At 47.0% G+C, this 21,612-nt stretch overlaps 1 protein-coding gene across 1 annotated transcript; it reads left to right on the top strand.

Annotated features, from left to right (window-relative positions):
* The first annotated feature begins 1,454 nt into the window (after positions 1–1,454).
* Positions 1,455–19,001, top strand: LOC133115408 (mitogen-activated protein kinase 1). Its single transcript, XM_061225308.1, has 9 exons — positions 1,455–1,866; positions 3,020–3,202; positions 4,818–5,007; positions 7,890–8,006; positions 8,866–8,980; positions 9,644–9,775; positions 11,749–11,858; positions 15,371–15,516; positions 16,343–19,001. Exons 1-8 carry the CDS (start codon positions 1,655–1,657, stop codon positions 15,488–15,490), a joined length of 1,179 nt encoding a protein of 392 aa, XP_061081292.1. The 5' UTR covers positions 1,455–1,654; the 3' UTR covers positions 15,491–15,516; positions 16,343–19,001.
* The last annotated feature ends 2,611 nt before the right edge of the window (positions 19,002–21,612 follow it).

Genomic DNA, 21,612 nt, shown 5'->3' with positions numbered 1-21,612 from the left:
CTACTAACATAGATTTTGTACCGTACTAAATTATATTAACACACTAATAGTCTGCCTAACTAATTAACTAACAGTCACTAGATTTAGGTCATTGTAATTTAATCATGTTAACAAACTAACTCTACCTCTATTTCGATACTGCCCTATAACTCCGCCTCTCTGTTCTATCTCTAATTGCTTGCCTTGATTCAGCGAAGTGTTCGCACCTTCTCTACCCTAGCACTACGTTCCTTAACTCTGGGCAATTGTCCACTCCCTAGTCCGGAGCAGTTTGTATTATATGTGTATCTTTGTGAATCCAGTGCGCGTTTTCGTTCCTCCCCCGTCATTGTATTAATTAGCCATTCATGTTTCTCACCTGATGTTTATTTGTTAGATCATCCTCACTCCCGTGCCCCACCTAATTTGTCCCTCTGTGTATGTAAACCCTGGTCTCAGTTATATTCTTTGTCAGAACGATGATCTATATACTCAGTGCCGATTATTTGTAGGCCTGTTTATTTGTGATTCCTGAGACACCCCTTTGCCTGTTTTTCGAATTTGCCTTGCTTTGGGTTTGTTTGCTATTCTGCTTTTTGGTTTTTGATCTACGCTCTGTGTTATCAACAATTCTCTTGCCTTGCCCTTTTGTACCTTTTCATTTCTGATCATATGGATTTTTGACTTTGGACTGTTTACTCTGTTTTAGGGCACATTTATTTATATAAATATTAATATAGAAATTGTCATGTAGTCGTACATATTGGTAAGTAACATTGTGTGCATTTAAAAAAGAAAATTGTTTTACAGATTATTTTTTGAAATACATACTTAGATCTGGTACAGTGCAATACTGAAACTACTAAATTGATGAGCTTATGCAAAACATAGTTCAAAGGTAATACTCCATGCCTCATGCGATTGGAATAATCAATGTACAATGAACAATTAAACACAAGGTTGTCTTTTGTTTTTTGCTCTTGTCTGTGCATATCGCATTCCAGACTGTAGTTTAGCTGCTGGGACTTGCCTTCTACGTGCACTTCTGGCATGTAAGGGCTCAAGCTCGTGTACACATAAATGTTCAAGTCAGAAAATCATAATGACTAGTATCTGGACCATGTGCACTGTGATGGTGCCATGACCTGGGCTAGATACATGGTTTGTAAACGAAAGAGGTAGTTGCAGGACTTATATTAACGTCTGAATTACTGTCATCTGCAATTATTATTTCCGTATTCGATATAACTGGGAGACTGGTATTATGACGTGAGTTATCCAGCCTCCACCCATATTTTGATAAAAGACACTTTTTAGTACCGTTTAGAAAGTCAGTTCTGCGTATGTGCACGAATTATACTTCTGAGTACATCAAAAATGAAAGAGTCGATCGACGCGAATGTAACGCAGAATTGGCCGCGCGTTGGATGTTGTTGGGCACTCGTGCACTTGGTATTGCGGCGAGAACGCGACATAGGCGCGTTCACGCGGAGAATCCGTTTGGTTTACATTTACACACTGCAGCGGCCTTGCTGTGTCCCACTGCATTTTCCAGGCAAACAAGGCGAATAAAAGAAATATTTCCGTACGGAAAATATATTTCCAACTATTTTAGGTGAGCGTCAGGCCCCCTCCCCGAAAAGTGACCAAAGCAGCCGTTTTACACGACACAGCCATGGCAGATTCGAGCAGCAGCGCAGCAGCGACCGGACCCGCAGGCTCGAATAGCGGAGGCGCGGAGCCTGGCAACGCTGCGGCGCCGGGAGGAGCGACCCAGTCGGCGGGATGCAAGTCCGGCCTGGAGTCGGTGAAAGGGCAGATTTTTGACGTCGGTCCCCGCTATACTGACCTGTTGTATATCGGGGAGGGGGCATATGGAATGGTTTGGTAAGAGTAAGTTAAATCTGATTAACGCGAACGATGTCTGATGAATGCCATCCCGTTTTCTGATATTACTTCGATAGATCGCACTAGGTAACAGTGTGTCATTTCTAAGAGAAAATTATCCAACTTTAGCGATTAAACTGCTATCCTGCTATATATATATAACTTGTTCATGGGACAGGGAAGTATCTAACGTTAGTCTAGTCGATTAATTTATCCATGCATGTACAGCACCCTTGCAAGGCAGTCGGCTATACTGTAGGTAGGAAAACTACGTGGTCTTGTTTTGGTTTCAGATGTTGCTCGTGTTTTTTGTGGTTTCGTATTTTATGGCTTGTTAGCCATCTAATGTTGGCAACTACAACAAACACAAAGCGAGACTGCATCACTTTCTATGTTGGCATATTGTATAAGCGTGGCTAGCACAGTCGGTTGGCTAGCTAGTTGGGAAGCTAGCTTTAGGCGTGGTCTTTCTGTTTCCGAATTAGGCCGGCTAGCTTGCTAGCCTTTCGAGGTAAGTTAGCTAGCTGTTATAACCTTACAGTAGATACACCGAGAGCACCTGTGCGGTCCTCTGAAGCTAAAAAAACACGAGTTAAGTACTTAGCCAGTTGCAGTGTGTTTGCTAGGTAGCTTACTAGCGAACTAGTCGTTCATAGTTTCTAGGTAGTTTATTCTATCTTACGTAGAGCAGGTCATTGTGTTCCGTTGCAGTGACTAGGTACGCCACAGGGGTTGTGTTGGCTGTGTACCAATATATCAACTAACCTGCCGCGGTAACCTGTGCGTAATGGAATGATTACTGAAACTGAATGCCATTCTCACCAATCCCTACGTTTGTTGTGTTCTAACTCTACGAAGAATACCTAACCCATCCGACAAGGTGAACGTCACTTATCTGTCAGCATATGTCTCAAGATTCCCAAGGATTGTGTAATTATCTCAGAAAGTGACACACGTTTGAGGAATATTAGTCAGAATGTCTGTCCACATAGAGCACTGCGTTGCATACAGCATTTAAAAAACTATATTATTGATTACTGTTTTTTATTTTTTATTTTATTTTTTAAGGGTGTGTCAGTTTGAAGGGAATATAATAATTTATTATTAGTGTCACGTCACCTGTCCAGTCATGTGACCTAATCTGCCCCCCCAGCTCCGCTTTTGATCATGTGAACAAGGTGCGCGTGGCCATCAAGAAGATCAGCCCGTTTGAGCACCAGACGTACTGCCAGCGCACGCTGCGCGAGATCAAGATCCTGCTGCGCTTCAGGCACGAGAACATCATCGGCATCAACGACATCCTGAGAGCCCGGCACATCGACAACATGAGGGACGTGTATCCTTTCCCAGGGCCCTTTGGGCCACTGTGGAGAATGGCATCATACAGAGTGACGCCCATTGGGAATGTCTAGTGCAGGGGTCTCCGGTCTCCGGTCTTGTTTGAGAAGGGCCATTGTGGTGGCAGGTTTTTTCTCTGGCCGAGCACAACGCTGGTCAGTTTTATTTTACACTGGGGTTTGAACCACCAACGTCCTGGGTGTCAAGCACCTTAGCCACGAGGCTTTAGGCTGCCCACTCATCCAGCAGTACATTGCTTACCGTTGACCACGCCCGCAACACGGGTAGACGTTCTTCTGGCTTTCGGTGGCTGTAGACGGTCTGCTGTTGAGAATTGCGAGATTTGAGTTGTGCGATGAAGTCTGTGGTTGCTGTGGGCTGTGAAAGGAGCCGAGCACACGGTAGAGGTGGGGCGCGGTTGGGGAAACCGGACTGAACAGACAGGACCGTAGAGATGTGTGCCAGCGCTTAATGTCTGCAGCACTTTTGACTGGGATTAAATTAATGCGATTGTAGACATCTGGTCTTTGCCATGCTGCTGGTGCTCGGCTGTGCTCAGAGTGCGCTGAGACGGCCTGCTGTTTCCCCCTCTGCTCCGAGCCCCGCTGCACTGCCCAAAGGCCCAGGGTTTACTTTATAGGTGCTCACCAGCTCTCTCTATCTCTATCTTTCACACATTATATATATATATATATATATATATATATATATATATATACAATTTGATGACAATTTAGAAATCTGAAAATTTTCACCAAAGTTAGGTCAACCAACCTATCATGTCAATGATATTTGAGTCATTGCCGAGATATCAGTACTTATCTGAAGTAGCGTCACACAGTTTTGTATCACAAATTCCTTACAAACTCCGGTCCTGGAGGGCTGGTGTGTCTGCTGGTATTTTTGTGGTTTCCTTTCAGTCAGCAGCCAAGACCTTGAAAACAAGGTGTGTGGCCAATGAAAGACTTTGGAATGAATCTCTCGTGCTGAAACACACCAACAACCAGCATACACTGCGGCCCTCCTGGACTGCAGTTTGACGCCCCTGCCTTACAATGTTGCAATGATGCGGTCCAAAAGTGTGCTGAATTGATATTGACTTGCCCCCTTGCTCTTTGCATGAGTACTGCAAGGTGTGTCTGTGTGTATGTATGTATGTGTATGTATGTGTGTGTGTGTGTGTGTGTGTGTGTGTGTGTGTGTGTGTGTGTGCGTGCGTGCGCGCGCGCGCGCGCGCGTGTGCGCGTGTGTGTGTGTGTGTGTGTGTGCGCGCGTGTGTGTGTGAGTATATTTGTGACTATTGTGCAGCACTAGAGACCGTTGCTTCGAGTTTAAGGTCATTACTCTGCAGTGAAGCCCTGGAGAGTGGACTGCAGTGAGTATTGACCAGCGTATTGTATTTCCTCTCTTCAGCAGTCCTCCGTGGTTCGGAGCACCATTCTGCATATTGGGTCATACGGTGTGCTCTCCGTTCGCCGTTTTACACTGAATCTATTTTCGGCGCTAGCCTTTAGCGGTAGCGGAACCTTGCGAAAGGTCCGTATGACTCACCGGTCGCACCAGCGCTGTACTGTACTGCCCCCTGCTGGTCCTTGACTGCGCGCCCCCCCCAGCTACATCGTGCAGGACCTGATGGAGACCGACCTGTACAAGCTGCTGAAGACGCAGCACCTGAGCAACGACCACATCTGCTACTTCCTGTACCAGATCCTGCGTGGCCTCAAGTACATCCACTCCGCCAACGTGCTGCACAGAGACCTCAAGCCCTCCAACCTGCTCATCAACACCACCTGCGACCTCAAAGTGAGGCTCCCCGCCGTAACCGTGCCGACCGGGGTCTGCAGTGCAGTCCACGACACCGACGGCTTGAACCCATTCTTGAGTTTAGGGTAAAACAAAAGCCCCTATGGCTCTCCAGTGCCCGGGTTGGCCACCTCGGTTCATAAGTGGGGTCACATTTATTTATTAAAACTAAATTAGATTTTAAAGACAAGCCAGGTAGTGCTGTCTCTGAACAAACAGTGTCTGGGTCCTGCTGACCACTAGAGCGGTATTGAACGGTGAAAGGAGACCACAGTTACAAGGCCATGGGAGGGAGGTGATACAAGGTAGAAAATAAATGGCCTTAAAATGGGTAGATTTAAAAAATATATATATTTTTTAAATCATTTCAATCATGGTTTCAGAAAAGACACCGTTAAAAAAATGTCAGTTTAGCGAGGGGCTCTAACAGGAGACTCACTGATATCTCCTGGTCTAGATGTTGCATGAATGCATTTTCCCCCATACAAGTGGTGAAATTGCACAGGTATTTTACTGTGCAAAAATCTTAGGTACCCTAGATTATTAAAAAAATATAAATTTGGTTTTGTTATGTATGATAGTATGGGTATATGTAAATTTTGTCTGATGTTTATTTCTGGCGAGCCAGAAGCAAGCAGGACAGGCAATGTTTGGAGCAACCTACCAGTCTTAAACCTACCATTTTCTTAAACTGCGGGACAGTGTACCTAAGAGAATTTATGCAGTTTTAAAGGCAAAGGGTGGTCACAACAAATATATATTTTTTGACATGGGCCTAAGATTTCACAGTTCTGTATATTTGAATGCGGTTTGGCTTGGTTTCACAAGTACACTCTTGTGTACATCACACACTGATGCCAGATTCCATGCGACAGAAGCTCTCTGGTGCGTCCCGCCCTGCTGGGTGGTGTGTCCCGCGGACTCTGGGTGCGTGCGTGCGTGCGGACTCTGGGTGTGTGCGGACTCTGGGTGCGTGTGTGCGGACTCTGGGTGCGTGTGTGCGGACTCTGGGTGTGTGCGGACTCTGGGTGCGTGCGTGTGTGCGGACTCTGGGTGTGTGCGGACTCTGGGTGCGTGTGTGCGGACTCTGGGTGCGTGCGTGCGGACTCTGGGTGTGTGCGGACTCTGGGTGCGTGTGTGCGGACTCTGGGTGCGTGTGTGCGGACTCTGGGTGCGTGTGTGCGGACTCTGGGTGCGTGTGTGCGGACTCTGGGTGCGTGTGTGCGGACTCTGGGTGCGTGCGTGCGGACTCTGGGTGCGTGCGTGCGGACTCTGGGTGCGTGTGTGCGGACTCTGGGTGCGTGCGTGTGTGCGGACTCTGGGTGCGTGTGTGCGGACTCTGGGTGCGTGTGTGCGGACTCTGGGTGCGTGTGTGCGGACTCTGGGTGCGTGCGTGTGTGCGGACTCTGGGTGCGTGTGTGCGGACTCTGGGTGTGTGCGTGTGTGCGGACTCTGGGTGCGTGCGTGTGTGCGGACTCTGGGTGCGTGTGTGCGGACTCTGCGTGCGTGCGGACTCTGGGTGCGTGCGTATGGACTCTGGGTGCGTGCGTGCGGACTCTGGGTGCGTGTGTGCGGACTCTGGGTGCGTGTGTGCGGACTCTGGGTGCGTGTGTGCGGACTCTGGGTGCGTGTGTGCGGACTCTGGGTGCGTGTGTGCGGACTCTGGGTGCGTGTGTGCGGACTCTGGGTGCGTGCGTGTGTGCGGACTCTGGGTGCGTGTGTGCGGACTCTGGGTGCGTGTGTGCGGACTCTGGGTGCGTGTGTGCGGACTCTGGGTGCGTGTGTGCGGACTCTGGGTGCGTGCGTGTGTGCGGACTCTGGGTGCGTGTGTGCGGACTCTGGGTGCGTGTGTGCGGACTCTGGGTGCGTGTGTGCGGACTCTGGGTGCGTGTGTGCGGACTCTGGGTGCGTGCGTGTGTGCGGACTCTGGGTGCGTGCGTGCGTGCGGACTCTGGGTGTGTGCGGACTCTGGGTGCGTGCGTGCGGACTCTGGGTGCGTGCGTGTGTGCGGACTCTGGGTGCGTGCGTGTGTGCGGACTCTGGGTGCGTGTGTGCGGACTCTGGGTGCGTGCGTGCGTGCGGACTCTGGGTGCGTGTGTGCGGACTCTGGGTGCGTGCGTGCGTGCGGACTCTGGGTGTGTGCGGACTCTGGGTGTGTGCGTGCGGACTCTGGGTGTGTGCGGACTCTGGGTGCGTGTGTGCGGACTCTGGGTGCGTGCGGACTCTGGGTGCGTGCGTGCGTGCGGACTCTGGGTGTGTGCGGACTCTGGGTGCGTGTGTGCGGACTCTGGGTGCGTGTGTGCGGACTCTGGGTGTGTGCGTGCGGACTCTGGGTGCGTGCGTGTGTGCGGACTCTGGGTGCGTGTGTGCGGACTCTGGGTGCGTGCGTGCGGACTCTGGGTGCGTGCGTGTGTGCGGACTCTGGGTGCGTGCGTGTGTGCGGACTCTGGGTGCGTGCGTGTGTGCGGACTCTGGGTGCGTGCGTGTGTGCGGACTCTGGGTGCGTGTGTGCGGACTCTGGGTGCGTGTGTGCGTGCGGACTCTGGGTGCGTGTGTGCGGACTCTGGGTGTGTGCGTGCGGACTCTGGGTGTGTGCGTGCGGACTCTGGGTGCGTGTGTGCGTGCGGACTCTGGGTGCGTGCGTGCGGACTCTGGGTGCGTGCGTGCGGACTCTGGGTGCGTGCGTGCGGACTCTGGGTGCGTGTGTGCGGACTCTGGGTGCGTGTGTGCGGACTCTGGGTGCGTGTGTGCGGACTCTGCGTGCGTGCGGACTCTGGGTGCGTGTGTGCGGACTCTGGGTGCGTGTGTGCGGACTCTGCGTGCGTGTGTGCGGACTCTGGGTGCGTGTGTGCGGACTCTTGATTCCGTTGGTCTCTCCTCAGATCTGTGATTTCGGGCTGGCGCGGATAGCCGACCCAGAGCACGACCACACAGGCTTCCTCACGGAGTACGTGGCCACGCGCTGGTACCGCGCTCCTGAGATCATGCTCAACTCCAAGGTATGGCCGTACAGAGACATTCTGCCTGTCTATATGGGGATATTCTACCTGTCTATAGGGGAATATTCTGCCTGTCTATATGGGGATATTCTGCCTGTCTATACGGGGATATTCTACCTGTCTATAGGGGAATATTCTGCCTGTCTATATGGGGATATTCTGCCTGTCTATACGGGGATATTCTACCTGTCTATAGGGGAATATTCTACCTGTCTATATAGGGATATTATGCCTGTCTATAGGGGAATATTCTACCTGCCTATAGGGGAATATTCTACCTGTCTATAGGGGAATATTCTACGTGTCTATATGAGGATATTCTACCTGTCTATAGGGGAATATTCTACCTGTCTATATGAGGATATTCTACCTGTCTTGGTCTACCTGTTTTTCCTGTAGGACTATTTAAAGTTCACCGTGTATTGCAATGAAAAACACATTGTGGCACGAAATGAGATTATGAGGTCCATATATTTGTAAAGAAAAGCCCTAAATCTTAGAAAATTTGTATCTAGAGGTAATTTTATATGTAAAATTATTATCTGTCACCAGAAAACATTCATCTACTTTTGGACTCTTCTATTTTATATTATAGGTAAAAATGTTCGTCCTGTGAGGGAGACCATTCTTTACTGCAATTAAAATAAATCTGAATGTTATTTGTATATTAGCAAGAAAAATAATTGTTTTTATCCATGGGAGATTTGGGTTAAAAGCGTGGAAGTAAAAGGATGTGATTATTCTTTATAAAAATAAAGCATGCTTCCTGTTAAAAATGCTAGTGAATAGCCGTGTATGGATGGATGCCTTATGGTTTGTGTTGGTGCTGAAGGCTGACTGTGTCTTCCCTATGTCACAGGGCTACACCAAGTCTATTGATATCTGGTCAGTGGGCTGCATCCTGGCGGAGATGCTGTCCAACCGGCCCATCTTCCCTGGGAAACACTACCTGGACCAGCTCAACCTCATCCTGGGTGAGCCATGCCCTCGGCCCGGACCACAGAGCCCAGTGCACCACAACTCTCAATTTCCCTAGCAGCTACAGTGGAGAAACTGCTGAATACAATTTCACCTTCAGTTACGTCTGTTAAAATCTCAGTCCTGTGCTTTCAAAAAGCAAGTTGCTACATTTACCCATTATAGCCTATGGGTAAATGGAGAGTTTTGGTGAACTGGACGTCATATTGGTTTCTGCAACTTCTGGGTTCAGTTCGATTACAAATTGTTTGCATTCTTCGTGATGCTCCTTTCCCTTGTGTCGAGGGGGAATCCACAAAATGGCAGGATGAAATATGGAGGCCGCTCCAATTGGGGTTCGGTTCTGAATTATGAAAGAGGAGGGAGTGGTTATACTGTTTCCATTGAGCGTTACGATAAAGCAGATTAACTGCCCTAATATAGCCTTCATGTCACACATAAAATAAGCCAAATCCATGTTTTAAAAATATATCATTCTTAAAAATAAAAAAATGTTAATTGCAAATTGAATCCTGCATCTTGCCTGGGCATTGCAAGAACAAAATTAGGTTTAATATCTCTGGAGTAATGTTGCAGTGTTTCCTGCTCATCTGTGGTTTAATGGCTCGTCCTGATGACATCATCATTGTGTGACATGAGAATGGCTTTGGTCCCCTCAGGCATCCTGGGTTCCCCCTCTCAGGAGGACCTGAACTGCATCATCAACTTGAAGGCTAGGAACTACCTGTATTCCCTGGTCCAGAAACCCAAAATCCCCTGGAGCAAGCTGTTCCCCAAGGCTGACGGCAAGGGTGTGTACTCTGCTGCTCTATCTCGCGTGCCTGTACACGTACACGCGCACTCACAGACAGGCACGCACGCACGCACGCACACACGCACGCACACACGCACGCACACACACTCACAGACAGGCACGCACACACGCACACACAAACGCGCACGCACGCACGCACGCACGCACGCACGCACACACCCACGCACGCACCCACGCACGCACGCACACACGCACGCACACACTCACACACACACACGCGCTTACTGCCAGCTCTCCTCCAGTTTTATCCAATCAGATGCAGTGTGTCCTGAAACAAAACGCTGCCAGCAAGAGCCCTACAAACACACTGTGTTCTTTCTCTTTATTCTTTCCACAATGGGTGTCTTTTTATCATTAATCTCGTCTCAGTGTTAGAATGACTCAATATCCGCACCTCTGGCCGGTAACCACAGCAACACGGCTGTTCTAGTGGGTCCTGATATCCTAAACGCAGACATGGTATTTCTCTAGGGTTTTCAGCGCTCCTGTTCAGATTACGATTTTGCAGTTTACGGCACCTGCCGCCTGCCAAATGCCTCGTAATGTAATGTAATGTAATGTAGTGTAGTGTAGTGTAGTGTAGTGTAGTGTAGTGTAGTGTAATGTAATGTAGTGGCGGCATTGCAATACTGCAGTGCATTGTGGGATGTCACAATGTGTGTGCGTGTGTGAAGCGGTCCTCTGATAGCCCATCACTGTTCTATACTCATTTTGGGAACAGACATTTAAGAGCAGTTGTATCTGCACGTTTACTACTTACACTGGAATTAAATCCCTAAGTAACCTACTTATCTACTGGACGTAACAGCGTTTCAGTCTGTTTAATGTGTGTATTTTCTGTATTTGCTAAACAATTACAGTAATCTCCTGCGACTCAAATCATGCATCTGCACTGCGTTTGCCTCAGAGCCACATCCTGTGAAAAATCAACTCGACAGATGAGCTCTCAAGATAAAAATCTCAAAACTGGTAGAAACGGAAGACGCGCAGTCGTGTGAAGTTATGACATCATAAGGACACACTCATTTGCTTGTTTGCTTCAGCGCGACCAACCTTGTAGCTGGAACGAATCCTAGCATTCGGCCAATCAGAACCAGTTCACTGATATCAGTGAGTCTTAAAAGAAAACACCAACATTTTGGGAAATATACATGTTTTCTGACTTACCCAGACTTTGACAACGATGTTTGATTTCTGATCTTTGTGCATTCACTGGCTCATTTTCCATGTTAGCATAATGTGTTAGCTTAGCATGAAGACTTGAAGCCTATAGGAGTCAGTAGCATGTTAGCACAGCGTGTTAGCTTAGCATAAAGACTTGAAGCCTATAGGAGTCAGTAGCATGTTAGCACAGCGTGTTAGCTTAGCATAAAGACTTGAAGCCTATAGGAGTCAGTAACCTACATCCTTCAAAGTGAAGAAATACACCTTACAGCAAATTCGAAGCCATCTAATTTATACAAGGTAGAGTGTATTTACACACACATGCGGGGAAAAAAAATTAAATGAGCCAATGTTTTCGGAGAAGTTAGATGGTGCAGAACACGCGCCTCCCTTGCGCTGGGTGAACACGGTGATCCGCGCCCCTTCTGAAGGTAGTTTTAAAAGGTAGAACTTCTTGTCTACATCACTAGTTTCTACAGTTTTTTCCCTGCACGTGTATTTCAAATACACATGATACCTTGTGGTAGCTACAGGCTCCTATAGCCTTCAAGCCTTCAAGCCTGCTAAGCTAACACATTATCCTAACATGGAAATTTAGTCAGTGAATTCACAAATATACATCTTGTCTAAATCTAGGTAAGTTTTATTTCCAAACATGTTGGTGTCATCAAACTGAGCGTGAGTGTGAGGGCCATTCATATCTCGTGCGAAAACCAGCAGACACTGCTGCCCTCCAGGACCCTGCTGTAAACCAACATGCTGTGCTGTAATGGTTCTTCCTCTCAGCTTTGGACCTGCTGGACCGCATGCTGACCTTTAACCCCATCAAGCGCATCACTGTGGAGGAGGCTCTCGCCCACGCGTACCTGGAGCAGTACTACGACCCCACCGATGAGGTGCGTGCCCCGTGTGCTTCTCTACTCATCTGTAACTGTAGGCCTGTTAGGTGCTGCAGAGTGCCATTTTTATTATTATGTTTATGAAGGAGGGTAGACAACCTGCCCTCTTTTTGTGTGTGTGTGTATTTTTCGTGCTAATTTAAGATGAGAGGATGAAATGAACAAAGAGATATTGATGGTCTTACAGTGCATCCGGAAAGTATTCACAGCGCTTCACTTTTCCAACATTTTGTTATGTTACAGCCTTATTCCAAAATGGAATAAATTCTTTTTTTTCCCTCAAAATTCTACACACAACACCCCATAATGACAACATGAAAGAAGTTTTAGCAAATTTATTACAAATAAAAAACTAAGAAATCGCATGTACATAAGTATTCACAGCCTTTGCTCAATACTTTGTTGATGCACCTTTGGCAGCAATTACAGCCTCAAGTCTTTTTGAATATGATGCCACAAGCTTGGCACACCTATCTTTGGGCAGTTTCGCCATTCCTCTTTGCAGCACCTCTCAAGCTCCATCAGGTTGGATGGGGAGTGTCGGTGCACAGCCATTTTCAGATCTCTCCAGAGATGTTCAATCGGATTCAAGTCTGGGCTCTGGCTGGGCCACTCAAGGACATTCACAGAGTTGTCCTGAAGCCACTCCTTTGATATCTTGGCTGTGTGCTCAGGGTCGTTGTCCTGCTGAAAGATGAACCGTCGCCCCAGTCTGAGGTCAAGAGCGCTCTGGAGCAGGTTTTCATCCAGGATCTCTCTGTACATTGCTGCATTCATCTTTCCCTCAATCCTGACTAGTCTCCCAGTTCCTGCCGCTGAAAAACATCCCCACAGCATGATGCTGCCACCACCATGCTTCACTGTAGGGATGGTATTGGCCAGGTGATGAGCGGTGCCTGGTTTCCTCCAAACATGACGCCTGGCATTCACGCCAAAGAGTTCAATCTTTGTCTCATCAGACCAGAGAATTTTGTTTCTCATGGTCTGAGAGTCCTTCAGGTGCCTTTTGGCAAACTCCAGGCGGGCTGCCATGTGCCTTTTACTAAGGAGTGGCTTCCGTCTGGCCACTCTACCATACAGGCCTGATTGGTGGATTGCTGCAGAGATGGTTGTCCTTCTGGAAGGTTCTCCTCTCTCCACAGAGGAATGCTGGAGCTCTGACAGAGTGACCATCGGGTTCTTGGTCACCTCCCTGACTAAAGTCCTTCTCCCCCGATTGCTCAGTTTAGATGGGCGGCCAGCTCTAGGAAGAGTCCTGGTGGTTCCGAACTTCTTCCATTTATGGATGATGGAGGCCACTGTGCTCATTGGGACCTTCAAAGCAGCAGAAATTTTTCTGTACCCTTCCCCAGATTTGTGCCTCGAGACAATCCTGTCTTGGAGGTCTACAGACAATTCCTTTGACTTCATGCTTGGTTTGTGCTTTTCACAACTTTTTTCACGTTGTCATTATGGGGTATTGTGTGTAGATTTTGGAAGGAAAAAATGAATTTAATCAATTTTGGAATAAGGCTGTAACATAACAAAATGTTATGGAAAATGTGAAGCGCTGTGAATACCTTCCGGATGCACTGTATATCTAAGACTACAGATATGGATTATTTAATATCTAACACAAAGACTACAGGTATGGATGAGCTAATGGCTAACACAAAGACTACAGATATGGATTACTTTAGCTAACACAAAGACGACAGGTGTGAATTAATTTATAGCTAACACAAAGACTACAGGTGTGAATGAATTTATAGCTAACACAAAGACTACAGGTGTGAATTAATTTATAGCTAACACAAAGACGACAGGTGTGAATTAATTTATAGCTAACACAAAGACTACAGGTGTGAATTAATTTATAGCTAACACAAAGACTACAGGTGTGAATTAATTTATAGCTAACACAAAGACGACAGGTGTGAATTAATTTATAGCTAACACAAAGACTACAGGTGTGATTTAATTTATAGCTAACGCAAAGACTACAGGTGTGATTTAATTTATAGCTAACGCAAAGACTACAGGTGTGGATTATTTTGTAGCTAATTTGGACGCGGCAGGTGAACGGTACTCGTTGGCCCTGGGCTGTGTGCAGGTGCACTGCGCTGGTGAGGGCCTGGGCTGTGTAGCACTGAGCCCACGCCAGGTCCCTGCGTGTCTCTGGAGCTCTCAGCCCACGCCAGGTCCCTGCGTGTCTCTGGAGCTCTCAGCCCACGCCAGGTCCCTGCGTGTCTCTGGAGGTCTCAGCCCACGCCAGGTCCCTGCGTGTCTCTGGAGCTCTCAGCCCACGCCAGGTCCCTGCGTGTCTCTGGAGCTCTCAGCCCACGCCAGGTCCCTGCGTGTCTCTGGAGCTCTCAGCCCACGCCAGGTCCCTGCGTGTCTCTGGAGCTCTCAGCCCACGCCAGGTCCCTGCGTGTCTCTGGAGCTCTCAGCCCACGCCAGGTCCCTGCGTGTCTCTGGAGCTCTCAGCCCACGCCAGGTCCCTGCGTGTCTCTGGAGCTCTCAGCCCACGCCAGGTCCCTGCGTGTCTCTGGAGCTCTCAGCCCACGCCAGGTCCCTGCGTGTCTCTGGAGCTCTCAGCCCACGCCAGGTCCCTGCGTGTCTCTGGAGCTCTCAGCCCACGCCAGGTCCCTGCGTGTCTCTGGAGCTCTCAGCCCACGCCAGGTCCCTGCGTGTCTCTGGAGCTCTCAGCCCACGCCAGGTCCCTGCGTGTCTCTGGAGCTCTCAGCCCACGCCAGGTCCTTGCGTGTCTCTGGAGCTCTCAGCCCACGCCAGGTCCCTGCGTGTCTCTGGAGCTCTCAGCCCACGCCAGGTCCCTGCGTGTCTCTGGAGCTCTCAGCCCACGCCAGGTCCTTGCGTGTCTCTGGAGCTCTCAGCCCACGCCAGGTCCCTGCGTGTCTCTGGAGCTCTCAGCCCACGCCAGGTCCCTGCGTGTCTCTGGAGCTCTCAGCCCACGCCAGGTCCCTGCGTGTCTCTGGAGCTCTCAGCCCACGCCAGGTCCCTGCGTGTCTCTGGAGCTCTCAGCCCACGCCAGGTCCCTGCGTGTCTCTGGAGCTCTCAGCCCACGCCAGGTCCCTGCGTGTCTCTGGAGCTCTCAGCCCACGCCAGGTCCCTGCGTGTCTCTGGAGCTCTCAGCCCACGCCAGGTCCCTGCGTGTCTCTGGAGCTCTCAGCCCACGCCAGGTCCCTGCGTGTCTCTGTGCAGGAGGCCGCCTGTGTGAGAGTCAAGACCGCCGCCTCGAGTAGAAGCAGGATCTTCCCCCTCCGTTCCCCTCCCTTCCTCCGGGGCAGTTTGGGCTGGGGGCAGATGGGGTGGGGCAGTTTGGGCTGGGGGCAGATGGGGAACAGGTGCAGAACAGTCCCAGGTCTCCCAGCTCTCCTGTGCTGTTCTGCTCTCGGCACTCTGGAGAAGCGATTTATTCCACTTCCTGTCTCTGAGTGCATTTTACTAATCCAGATGTGTCCGTGTGTGTGGCTGTGTGTGTCTGTACATGTGCACATTCATGTGTGTAGCCAGTTGCAGAGGAGCCGTTTACCTTTGACATGGAGCTGGATGATCTGCCCAAGGAGAAGTTAAAGGAGCTGATCTATGAGGAGACTGCCCGATTCCAGGCCAACTACCAGGGTTCCTGAGTCACTGGACCTGGGCAGGGAGAGAGGTGAGACAATGCTAACAACCTCAACACTCACCTGGCTAATGCTAACGCAACCTCAACACTCACCTGGCTAATGCTAACGCAACCTCTACACTCACCTGGCTAATGCTAACGCAACCTCAACACTCACCTGGCTAATGCTAACGCAACCTCAACACTCACCTGGCTAATGCTAACGCAACCTCTACACTCACCTGGCTAATGCTAACGCAACCTCAACACTCACCCGGCTAATGCTAACGCAACCTCAACACTCACCTGGCTAATGCTAACGCAACCTCAACACTCACCTGGCTAATGCTAATGTAACCTCTACACTCACCTGGCTAATGCTAACGCAACCTCAACACTCACCTGGCTAATGCTAACGCAACCTCAACACTCACCCGGCTAATGCTAATGCAACCTCAACACTCACCTGGCTAATGCTAACGCAACCTCAACACTCACCCGGCTAATGCTAACGCAACCTCAACACTCACCTGGCTAATGCTAATGTAACCTCTACACTCATCTGGCTAATGCTAATGTAACCTCTACACTCATCTGGCTAATGCTAATGTAACCTCTACACTCACCTGGCTAATGCTAACGCAACCTCAACACTCACCTGGCTAATGCTAACGCAACCGCTACACTCACCTGGCTAATGCTAACGCAACCGCTACACTCACCTGGCTAACATTCACGCTTGTGCCACTGTGTCCTTTAATGTGTTATGTATGGCTTTACAGAAAAAAAACATTTTGTAGTTTTTCCTTTTGCAAAATAGTGATCAAGTTTTTAGTGTTTACTCAAACATTTATTATTTTTTTTACATGATTTCCAGCGATGAAGACTGATGATAAAGCCACAGAACTATCAGAACAAGAAGACACCAAACTATATACACAAGTACAGTAAATTTACAGTATACAAAAAAATCTTGAAATGTAAATTAAAAAAAACAAAAAACAAAAAAAACAAAAAAAATGCTTATTTTCAATTTCTTATGAGGGGAGCCTGCGTGCTCCTTTGGGGTGTTGTCCGTTTGTCGCAGCTTGAGAAATTCCGCAGTAAGCTGATTGTTGTTGGTATCACAGCTGGATTCATCCCTGCTTGGAATGGGCTTTGTTTTTCTTTATTCTTTCTTCTCAAGTGGAGTAGTTTCCCTGTGGAACCCGCCCCCTCTTCCGGCTTCCCTGCCCCGGCCTCGCGCTCCCTTGAGGTGTTAACGCACTGCTGCGTCTGCCGCGCACACGCGCATATTACTGTATTACAGATTTTTCCCTGGGAGAGAGGGGCGGAGGTCATGGGCCTCTTTCGCTCGGTATATAAATCATTATCAGTCCCGTCTGGACGTCTCATTTAGAGCCAACGGTGAATTATGAACAGACATGAGTCAGTGCTGCAGAACTTCCATTCGCTCTTGAATGCTTTCATTTCAGACGCTGCTTTTATTCTTTGACAAACGCAAACGTGATATTTTATGGGCTTCATTAATGAACGCTGTACCTTTTGGAAATGTGCGAAATGAGCAGTTAATTAGCTGTAGCAGTGCAGGGTGCTAGGAGAGCATTGTCGTTAGCGCGTTGTCGTTAGCGCGTTGTCGTTAGCGCGTTGTCGTTAGCGCATTGTCGTTAGCGCATTGTCGTTAGCGCATTGTCGTTAGCGCACCCGTCACCGTTAGCGCTCGTCGTTACCATTGCCTGAGGGCTGCTATGACGGTTGCCGCTGTCCTTCTGATCGCTTCCGCTTGGCAGCTCGGACTAAAACAGGGCCTTTGCATTTTAGCGTTGAGCCACATGAGGGCGTTTTCCTCATGAGCTCCATCCTGGTAATGATCTGGAAATGGTCAGTCTCTACCTTCCCGGCCTCTCTCTGATTTGACATTCCCTGCCTCCTGTCTCCCTCTTCTCCTTTCTGACTTTAGCCTTTCTTTATGTTCTTCTTTTTTCTTTTTTTTTCCTTTTCAGGGAGGTGTACGTTTTCTGTAAATATTCTTTGCACATCTTAAAGTTCTTTCAGGAAAAAAAAAATCAAGATTTTTCAATGTATGGTTGTAATAATGGTCGCCATGCTTATGGTTAAATTGCTTTTTATCAGTTCACTGTAAACTTTAGTAGTTTTTTTATTTTCTGTTTGAGTTTTTTTTTTTTTTTTCGATGACAATTTGTGCAATGTGTGCAATTTTCAGAAAAAAAATGCTGATTTTTAGATCAAGAAAATTTATTAAAGGTTTTATGGGATTTAAATGCTCACTTCCTGTTCGTCTCATCCCTCCATCTTCCATCTGTCTCTCCTTCCATCCCGCTCTCCTCCCTCACAAGCTTCCTCTACACCAAGCTCTTCTGCATCTACTCACTCGGCTATCTGGGTTTAGTGCACTCTGCGAAGTCTGCTAGGCAAATTAACGAGTGGTGTTCTGTGTGACTACCTACCGTTTCCCGGCAGTGCTCATGGCTGATGCGTTTCCTGCTTCCGTGTTGTTCCTCAAAGGGAGAAAGCCACTCGCAGTCTCTCGCAGCTAGACCCGCCTTCTTCCTGACCAATCGCGGCACTCCTAACACTCCGCCCGACCACCTTATCCACCAATCCGCCTGCTTTGTTTAAGTCACCGGGCAGGGTTTTCACTGCACCCGTTTAGGCAGCTGATGAAACCTTATCCATCGCAACTTTAGCTCCTCTTTGATGGACCCGGCCCTTTAGCTTTAGCGTCTGTGTAAATCAGGCCGCGGGAGACTTCAGTGCAGCTGCAACCGCCCAGTCGGCTGGCTGCTCTTCAGTCATGTAGTTATTTTACATCAGGTCAGTTTTCGAAACGCGTTTAAAATGGCGACACCCGCAGGAGACTTCTAAAGCATATCAGCACTTTGCTTCGCCGCCTCAAGCTTTTTGAGCGGCGGTTGCCATTCTATCAGAGTGGGAAATGGGCATGGGCTGCTTTACCTCCTCCTGATGGGTCAGTGAGTTCCTTTGACAGAAAGTAAGGGTGAACAATGTTTTACAAGGGCGCGAGAGGAGAATAACATTCTGAATGAACGGGACCAGTTTTCCATCTGCGGATGAGTGTGCAGTATATGGGATGGTACTTACTTAGGAATTGAAAAACTCCAATGTAAAGCTTGTCCCGGTTTTGTTGCTATTATTATTATTATTATTGTTGTTGTTGTTAAATTGGTGAGGTGTTATTATTTTTATTTTATTTTTACAGAAAAGGGAGCTTAATGTTTTTTTGTTTTTTGGGTTTTTTGGTCCTTTTATTTCTGGAAACTTTTGGGTGTGGAAAAAAAAAAGCCAAGATTCTTCTTTCTTTCTGAAATCTATTTTCCCTAAATATTATAAGGAATTATTTTAAGAAATTATTATGAAATGAGAATATTGTCAAATTTCAAAGAGATATGAATGGTAATGGTCTGTATACAGTATAGGGGTATTATGAATGAAACATTTAACAAACAGAATTATATACAAATATTAAATAAAATTCCTGTTACTGTGAAACCAAACTGAAGTTGTCATTATTTGTTTCCTGTGCGTCTGCTCTTTAACTGTGTTTTGCCCCAAATCACCAGGGCCCACCATTTCAAAACTTTTCATTTAGATCAGAAGTATCCAGATCTTGAAATCAAATTGGTCGTGTAGGTTTTGTCCCTCCTGGTTTTTCAAATAATTTTCAGATTACCACAAGATCAGGATTACAGAATCTAGATTGACTGTCTTTGGAACTGTCTATCTGTTGGTTACAATAATTTCATCAAGGCAAACAGACATCAGTGAACATGGTGGGGAAAATGTGTAAATCAGTTTGCATATTACTCCTATTCATCTGTATTTGTACACAATACATAGGCCAAAATTAGTCTTATTTTAGGATTATCTGTGGGTCATAAAAATAATTCCAAAAACACAATGTTATGTCAGCCTAAAAAAAAAAACATCTCATTGGCTGTCCAGCTGGTCCATCTGGATTACAAAAATAAAATCATAAATAATTATTTTAGAATAGCTAACATCCCAAGACATTTACAAGATTCTCGGTAGGATTGGATTAAAAATCCTTATCCCAGTTTTTAGGATCAGCAACTTCTACTTAGGAGGATACTTTTGGAGGGGACTGTATGTGTATTTTTTCTACTTATCAGACTTTGAAAAGATTAAAAAATAAATATAAATAAATAGACCTGTTTTGATGTAAACCCTGAATTTCTTAATATAGCAGACTCAAGACTGACGGTGTGTGTCAGTTCTGTCCTCATTATTAATGCCTTCACTGCAGACCCGGCCGCTTACTGTCACTGACCTGGATCAGCACTCCACATAACGTCAGTTGTTAGCTAACGTTAGCTAGTAATATCATACGACCATAATAATGGATAATGAGTACAGCAGTAACAGCTTTAGAAATATTAGCAATAACGTTGGCACATAACATTATTGTTTTTTTGTTTGTTTTTTTTTCTCTCTCCAGAAGTAACGTTTTAACAGTCTGTAGAATAAAGTAACGTTAGACTCGCCAGGTAATATTAGCTATATTCACACAAAATTATCGATAGCCAGACAGCAAGTAAATTGGGGAGATGAGGTTAATGGTAATGTTATATTTTGTAGGCTTGGTTATGACAGCTAACATTATGATTTTTAAAGTTACTTTAACGTTAACTGATCGTATTAAGCTAAGGCGTACTTAGATCATTGATAGCATCAAAGTTATCTAGGGTTAGTCCGTGTCATGGACATTGAGCTAGGTAGCATGCGTAAAACGCCTAAAGTAAAAAGACAAACATCTGGCTTTAGAACTGTTGTCTTGGTAAAAACACAAAGTACAATTTTGTAAGCTTTGATATTTCTAACTTTGCACCGTTTTGCTTTTCTATATAATTGATCCGGATCTTTCGAGGCCTTTGATCTTTTGGCAAGACGTGAAAAGAGCACACACCACATAAATATTCTTACTGGGTGAGTGTTTTGGGCACCGCACATTGGTCAATGCTATTTTTAAACCTTTGGGGACACCATTTCGATCTCAAAACCACCAATACCAAATACTCCACCAGGCGGCAATGTTGAGCATTGTATAGCAGGGCGCAACGTTCTCAGGCATGGTGCCCGGTTTGCGGCGTTCGGATATTTTCTCCAAAAAATAATATTCTCGCAAAATAAAAAATGAAAGGGACACAACAACCACTCCCCGGCCCAGTCAAGATAATACATAACTTTGCTACTTTCCCCCTAAAATTATAGTATATACAGGAGGAGTTTAATCTTGTGTAATATTTCAATATGATAATCCCACGTGTCTTTGTTTTTGTTCTGGATGCGTCCTATCCGGTCATGTTCATTCATAAATTACCTATGGTGTGCGAGTAAAGCTTTTTCCTCAAATGGGTAGGGAACTACCATCAGTCTTTGTGTTGTGCACGAAATTCAAAGTATCCACTGAAACATGGAACTGAGAGGGGAGTGAAATGAATGGAGATGGTGTTGGGTCGAAGAAAATAGTGGGGACGGGCAGCCACTTAACTCTTGGTGCAAGTTGTTAACAGTGCAGTTGTTACTGCATGGTGTGTCACAGGAAACTTATACACGGCAGTAGCAATGTTTTCCTTAAATGCTGATGAGTCTACAAGCCTGAACATGGATAGAATTCTTAATGTTCTAGTTAGCGATTATGATGATGGTCTTGGCAAAGTTATCCCTGAAATAATTTGTGTCTGCCTGTTGTGCTCGGAAATAAGATAATCCATCATGAAATGTGTAGATGTAGTGGCATTGTTTTCATGGGGGTGTGGAAGCAGTGCTCCTATGCTGATCGCATCGCACACAGCAGCAGTGCCTGGCAAATTTTGTTGTTAAAAAAAGTGTTCCCTCATCCGTAAATGTCGAACATGAATATGTATGAACATGAATATGTATGAACATGAATATGTTGAACATGAATATGTATGAACATGAATATGTTGAACATGAATATGTATGAACATGAATATGTTGAACATGAATATGTATCCTTAATTTAGTGATGTGTTGTTACTTCCTTTTCTTTTTTGTATACAGACCAGAAAGGTAGATCCGAAAGGCAAAAGCAGGAGTAAACAAAACCAGCCAGAGTAAACGCTG

Source organism: Conger conger, chromosome 16, assembly GCF_963514075.1.
Source record: "Conger conger chromosome 16, fConCon1.1, whole genome shotgun sequence".
NCBI lineage: Eukaryota > Metazoa > Chordata > Actinopteri > Anguilliformes > Congridae > Conger > Conger conger.
The sequence above is the reverse complement of the archived record's forward strand: the minus strand, read 5'-3'. Positions and strand labels throughout refer to the sequence as shown.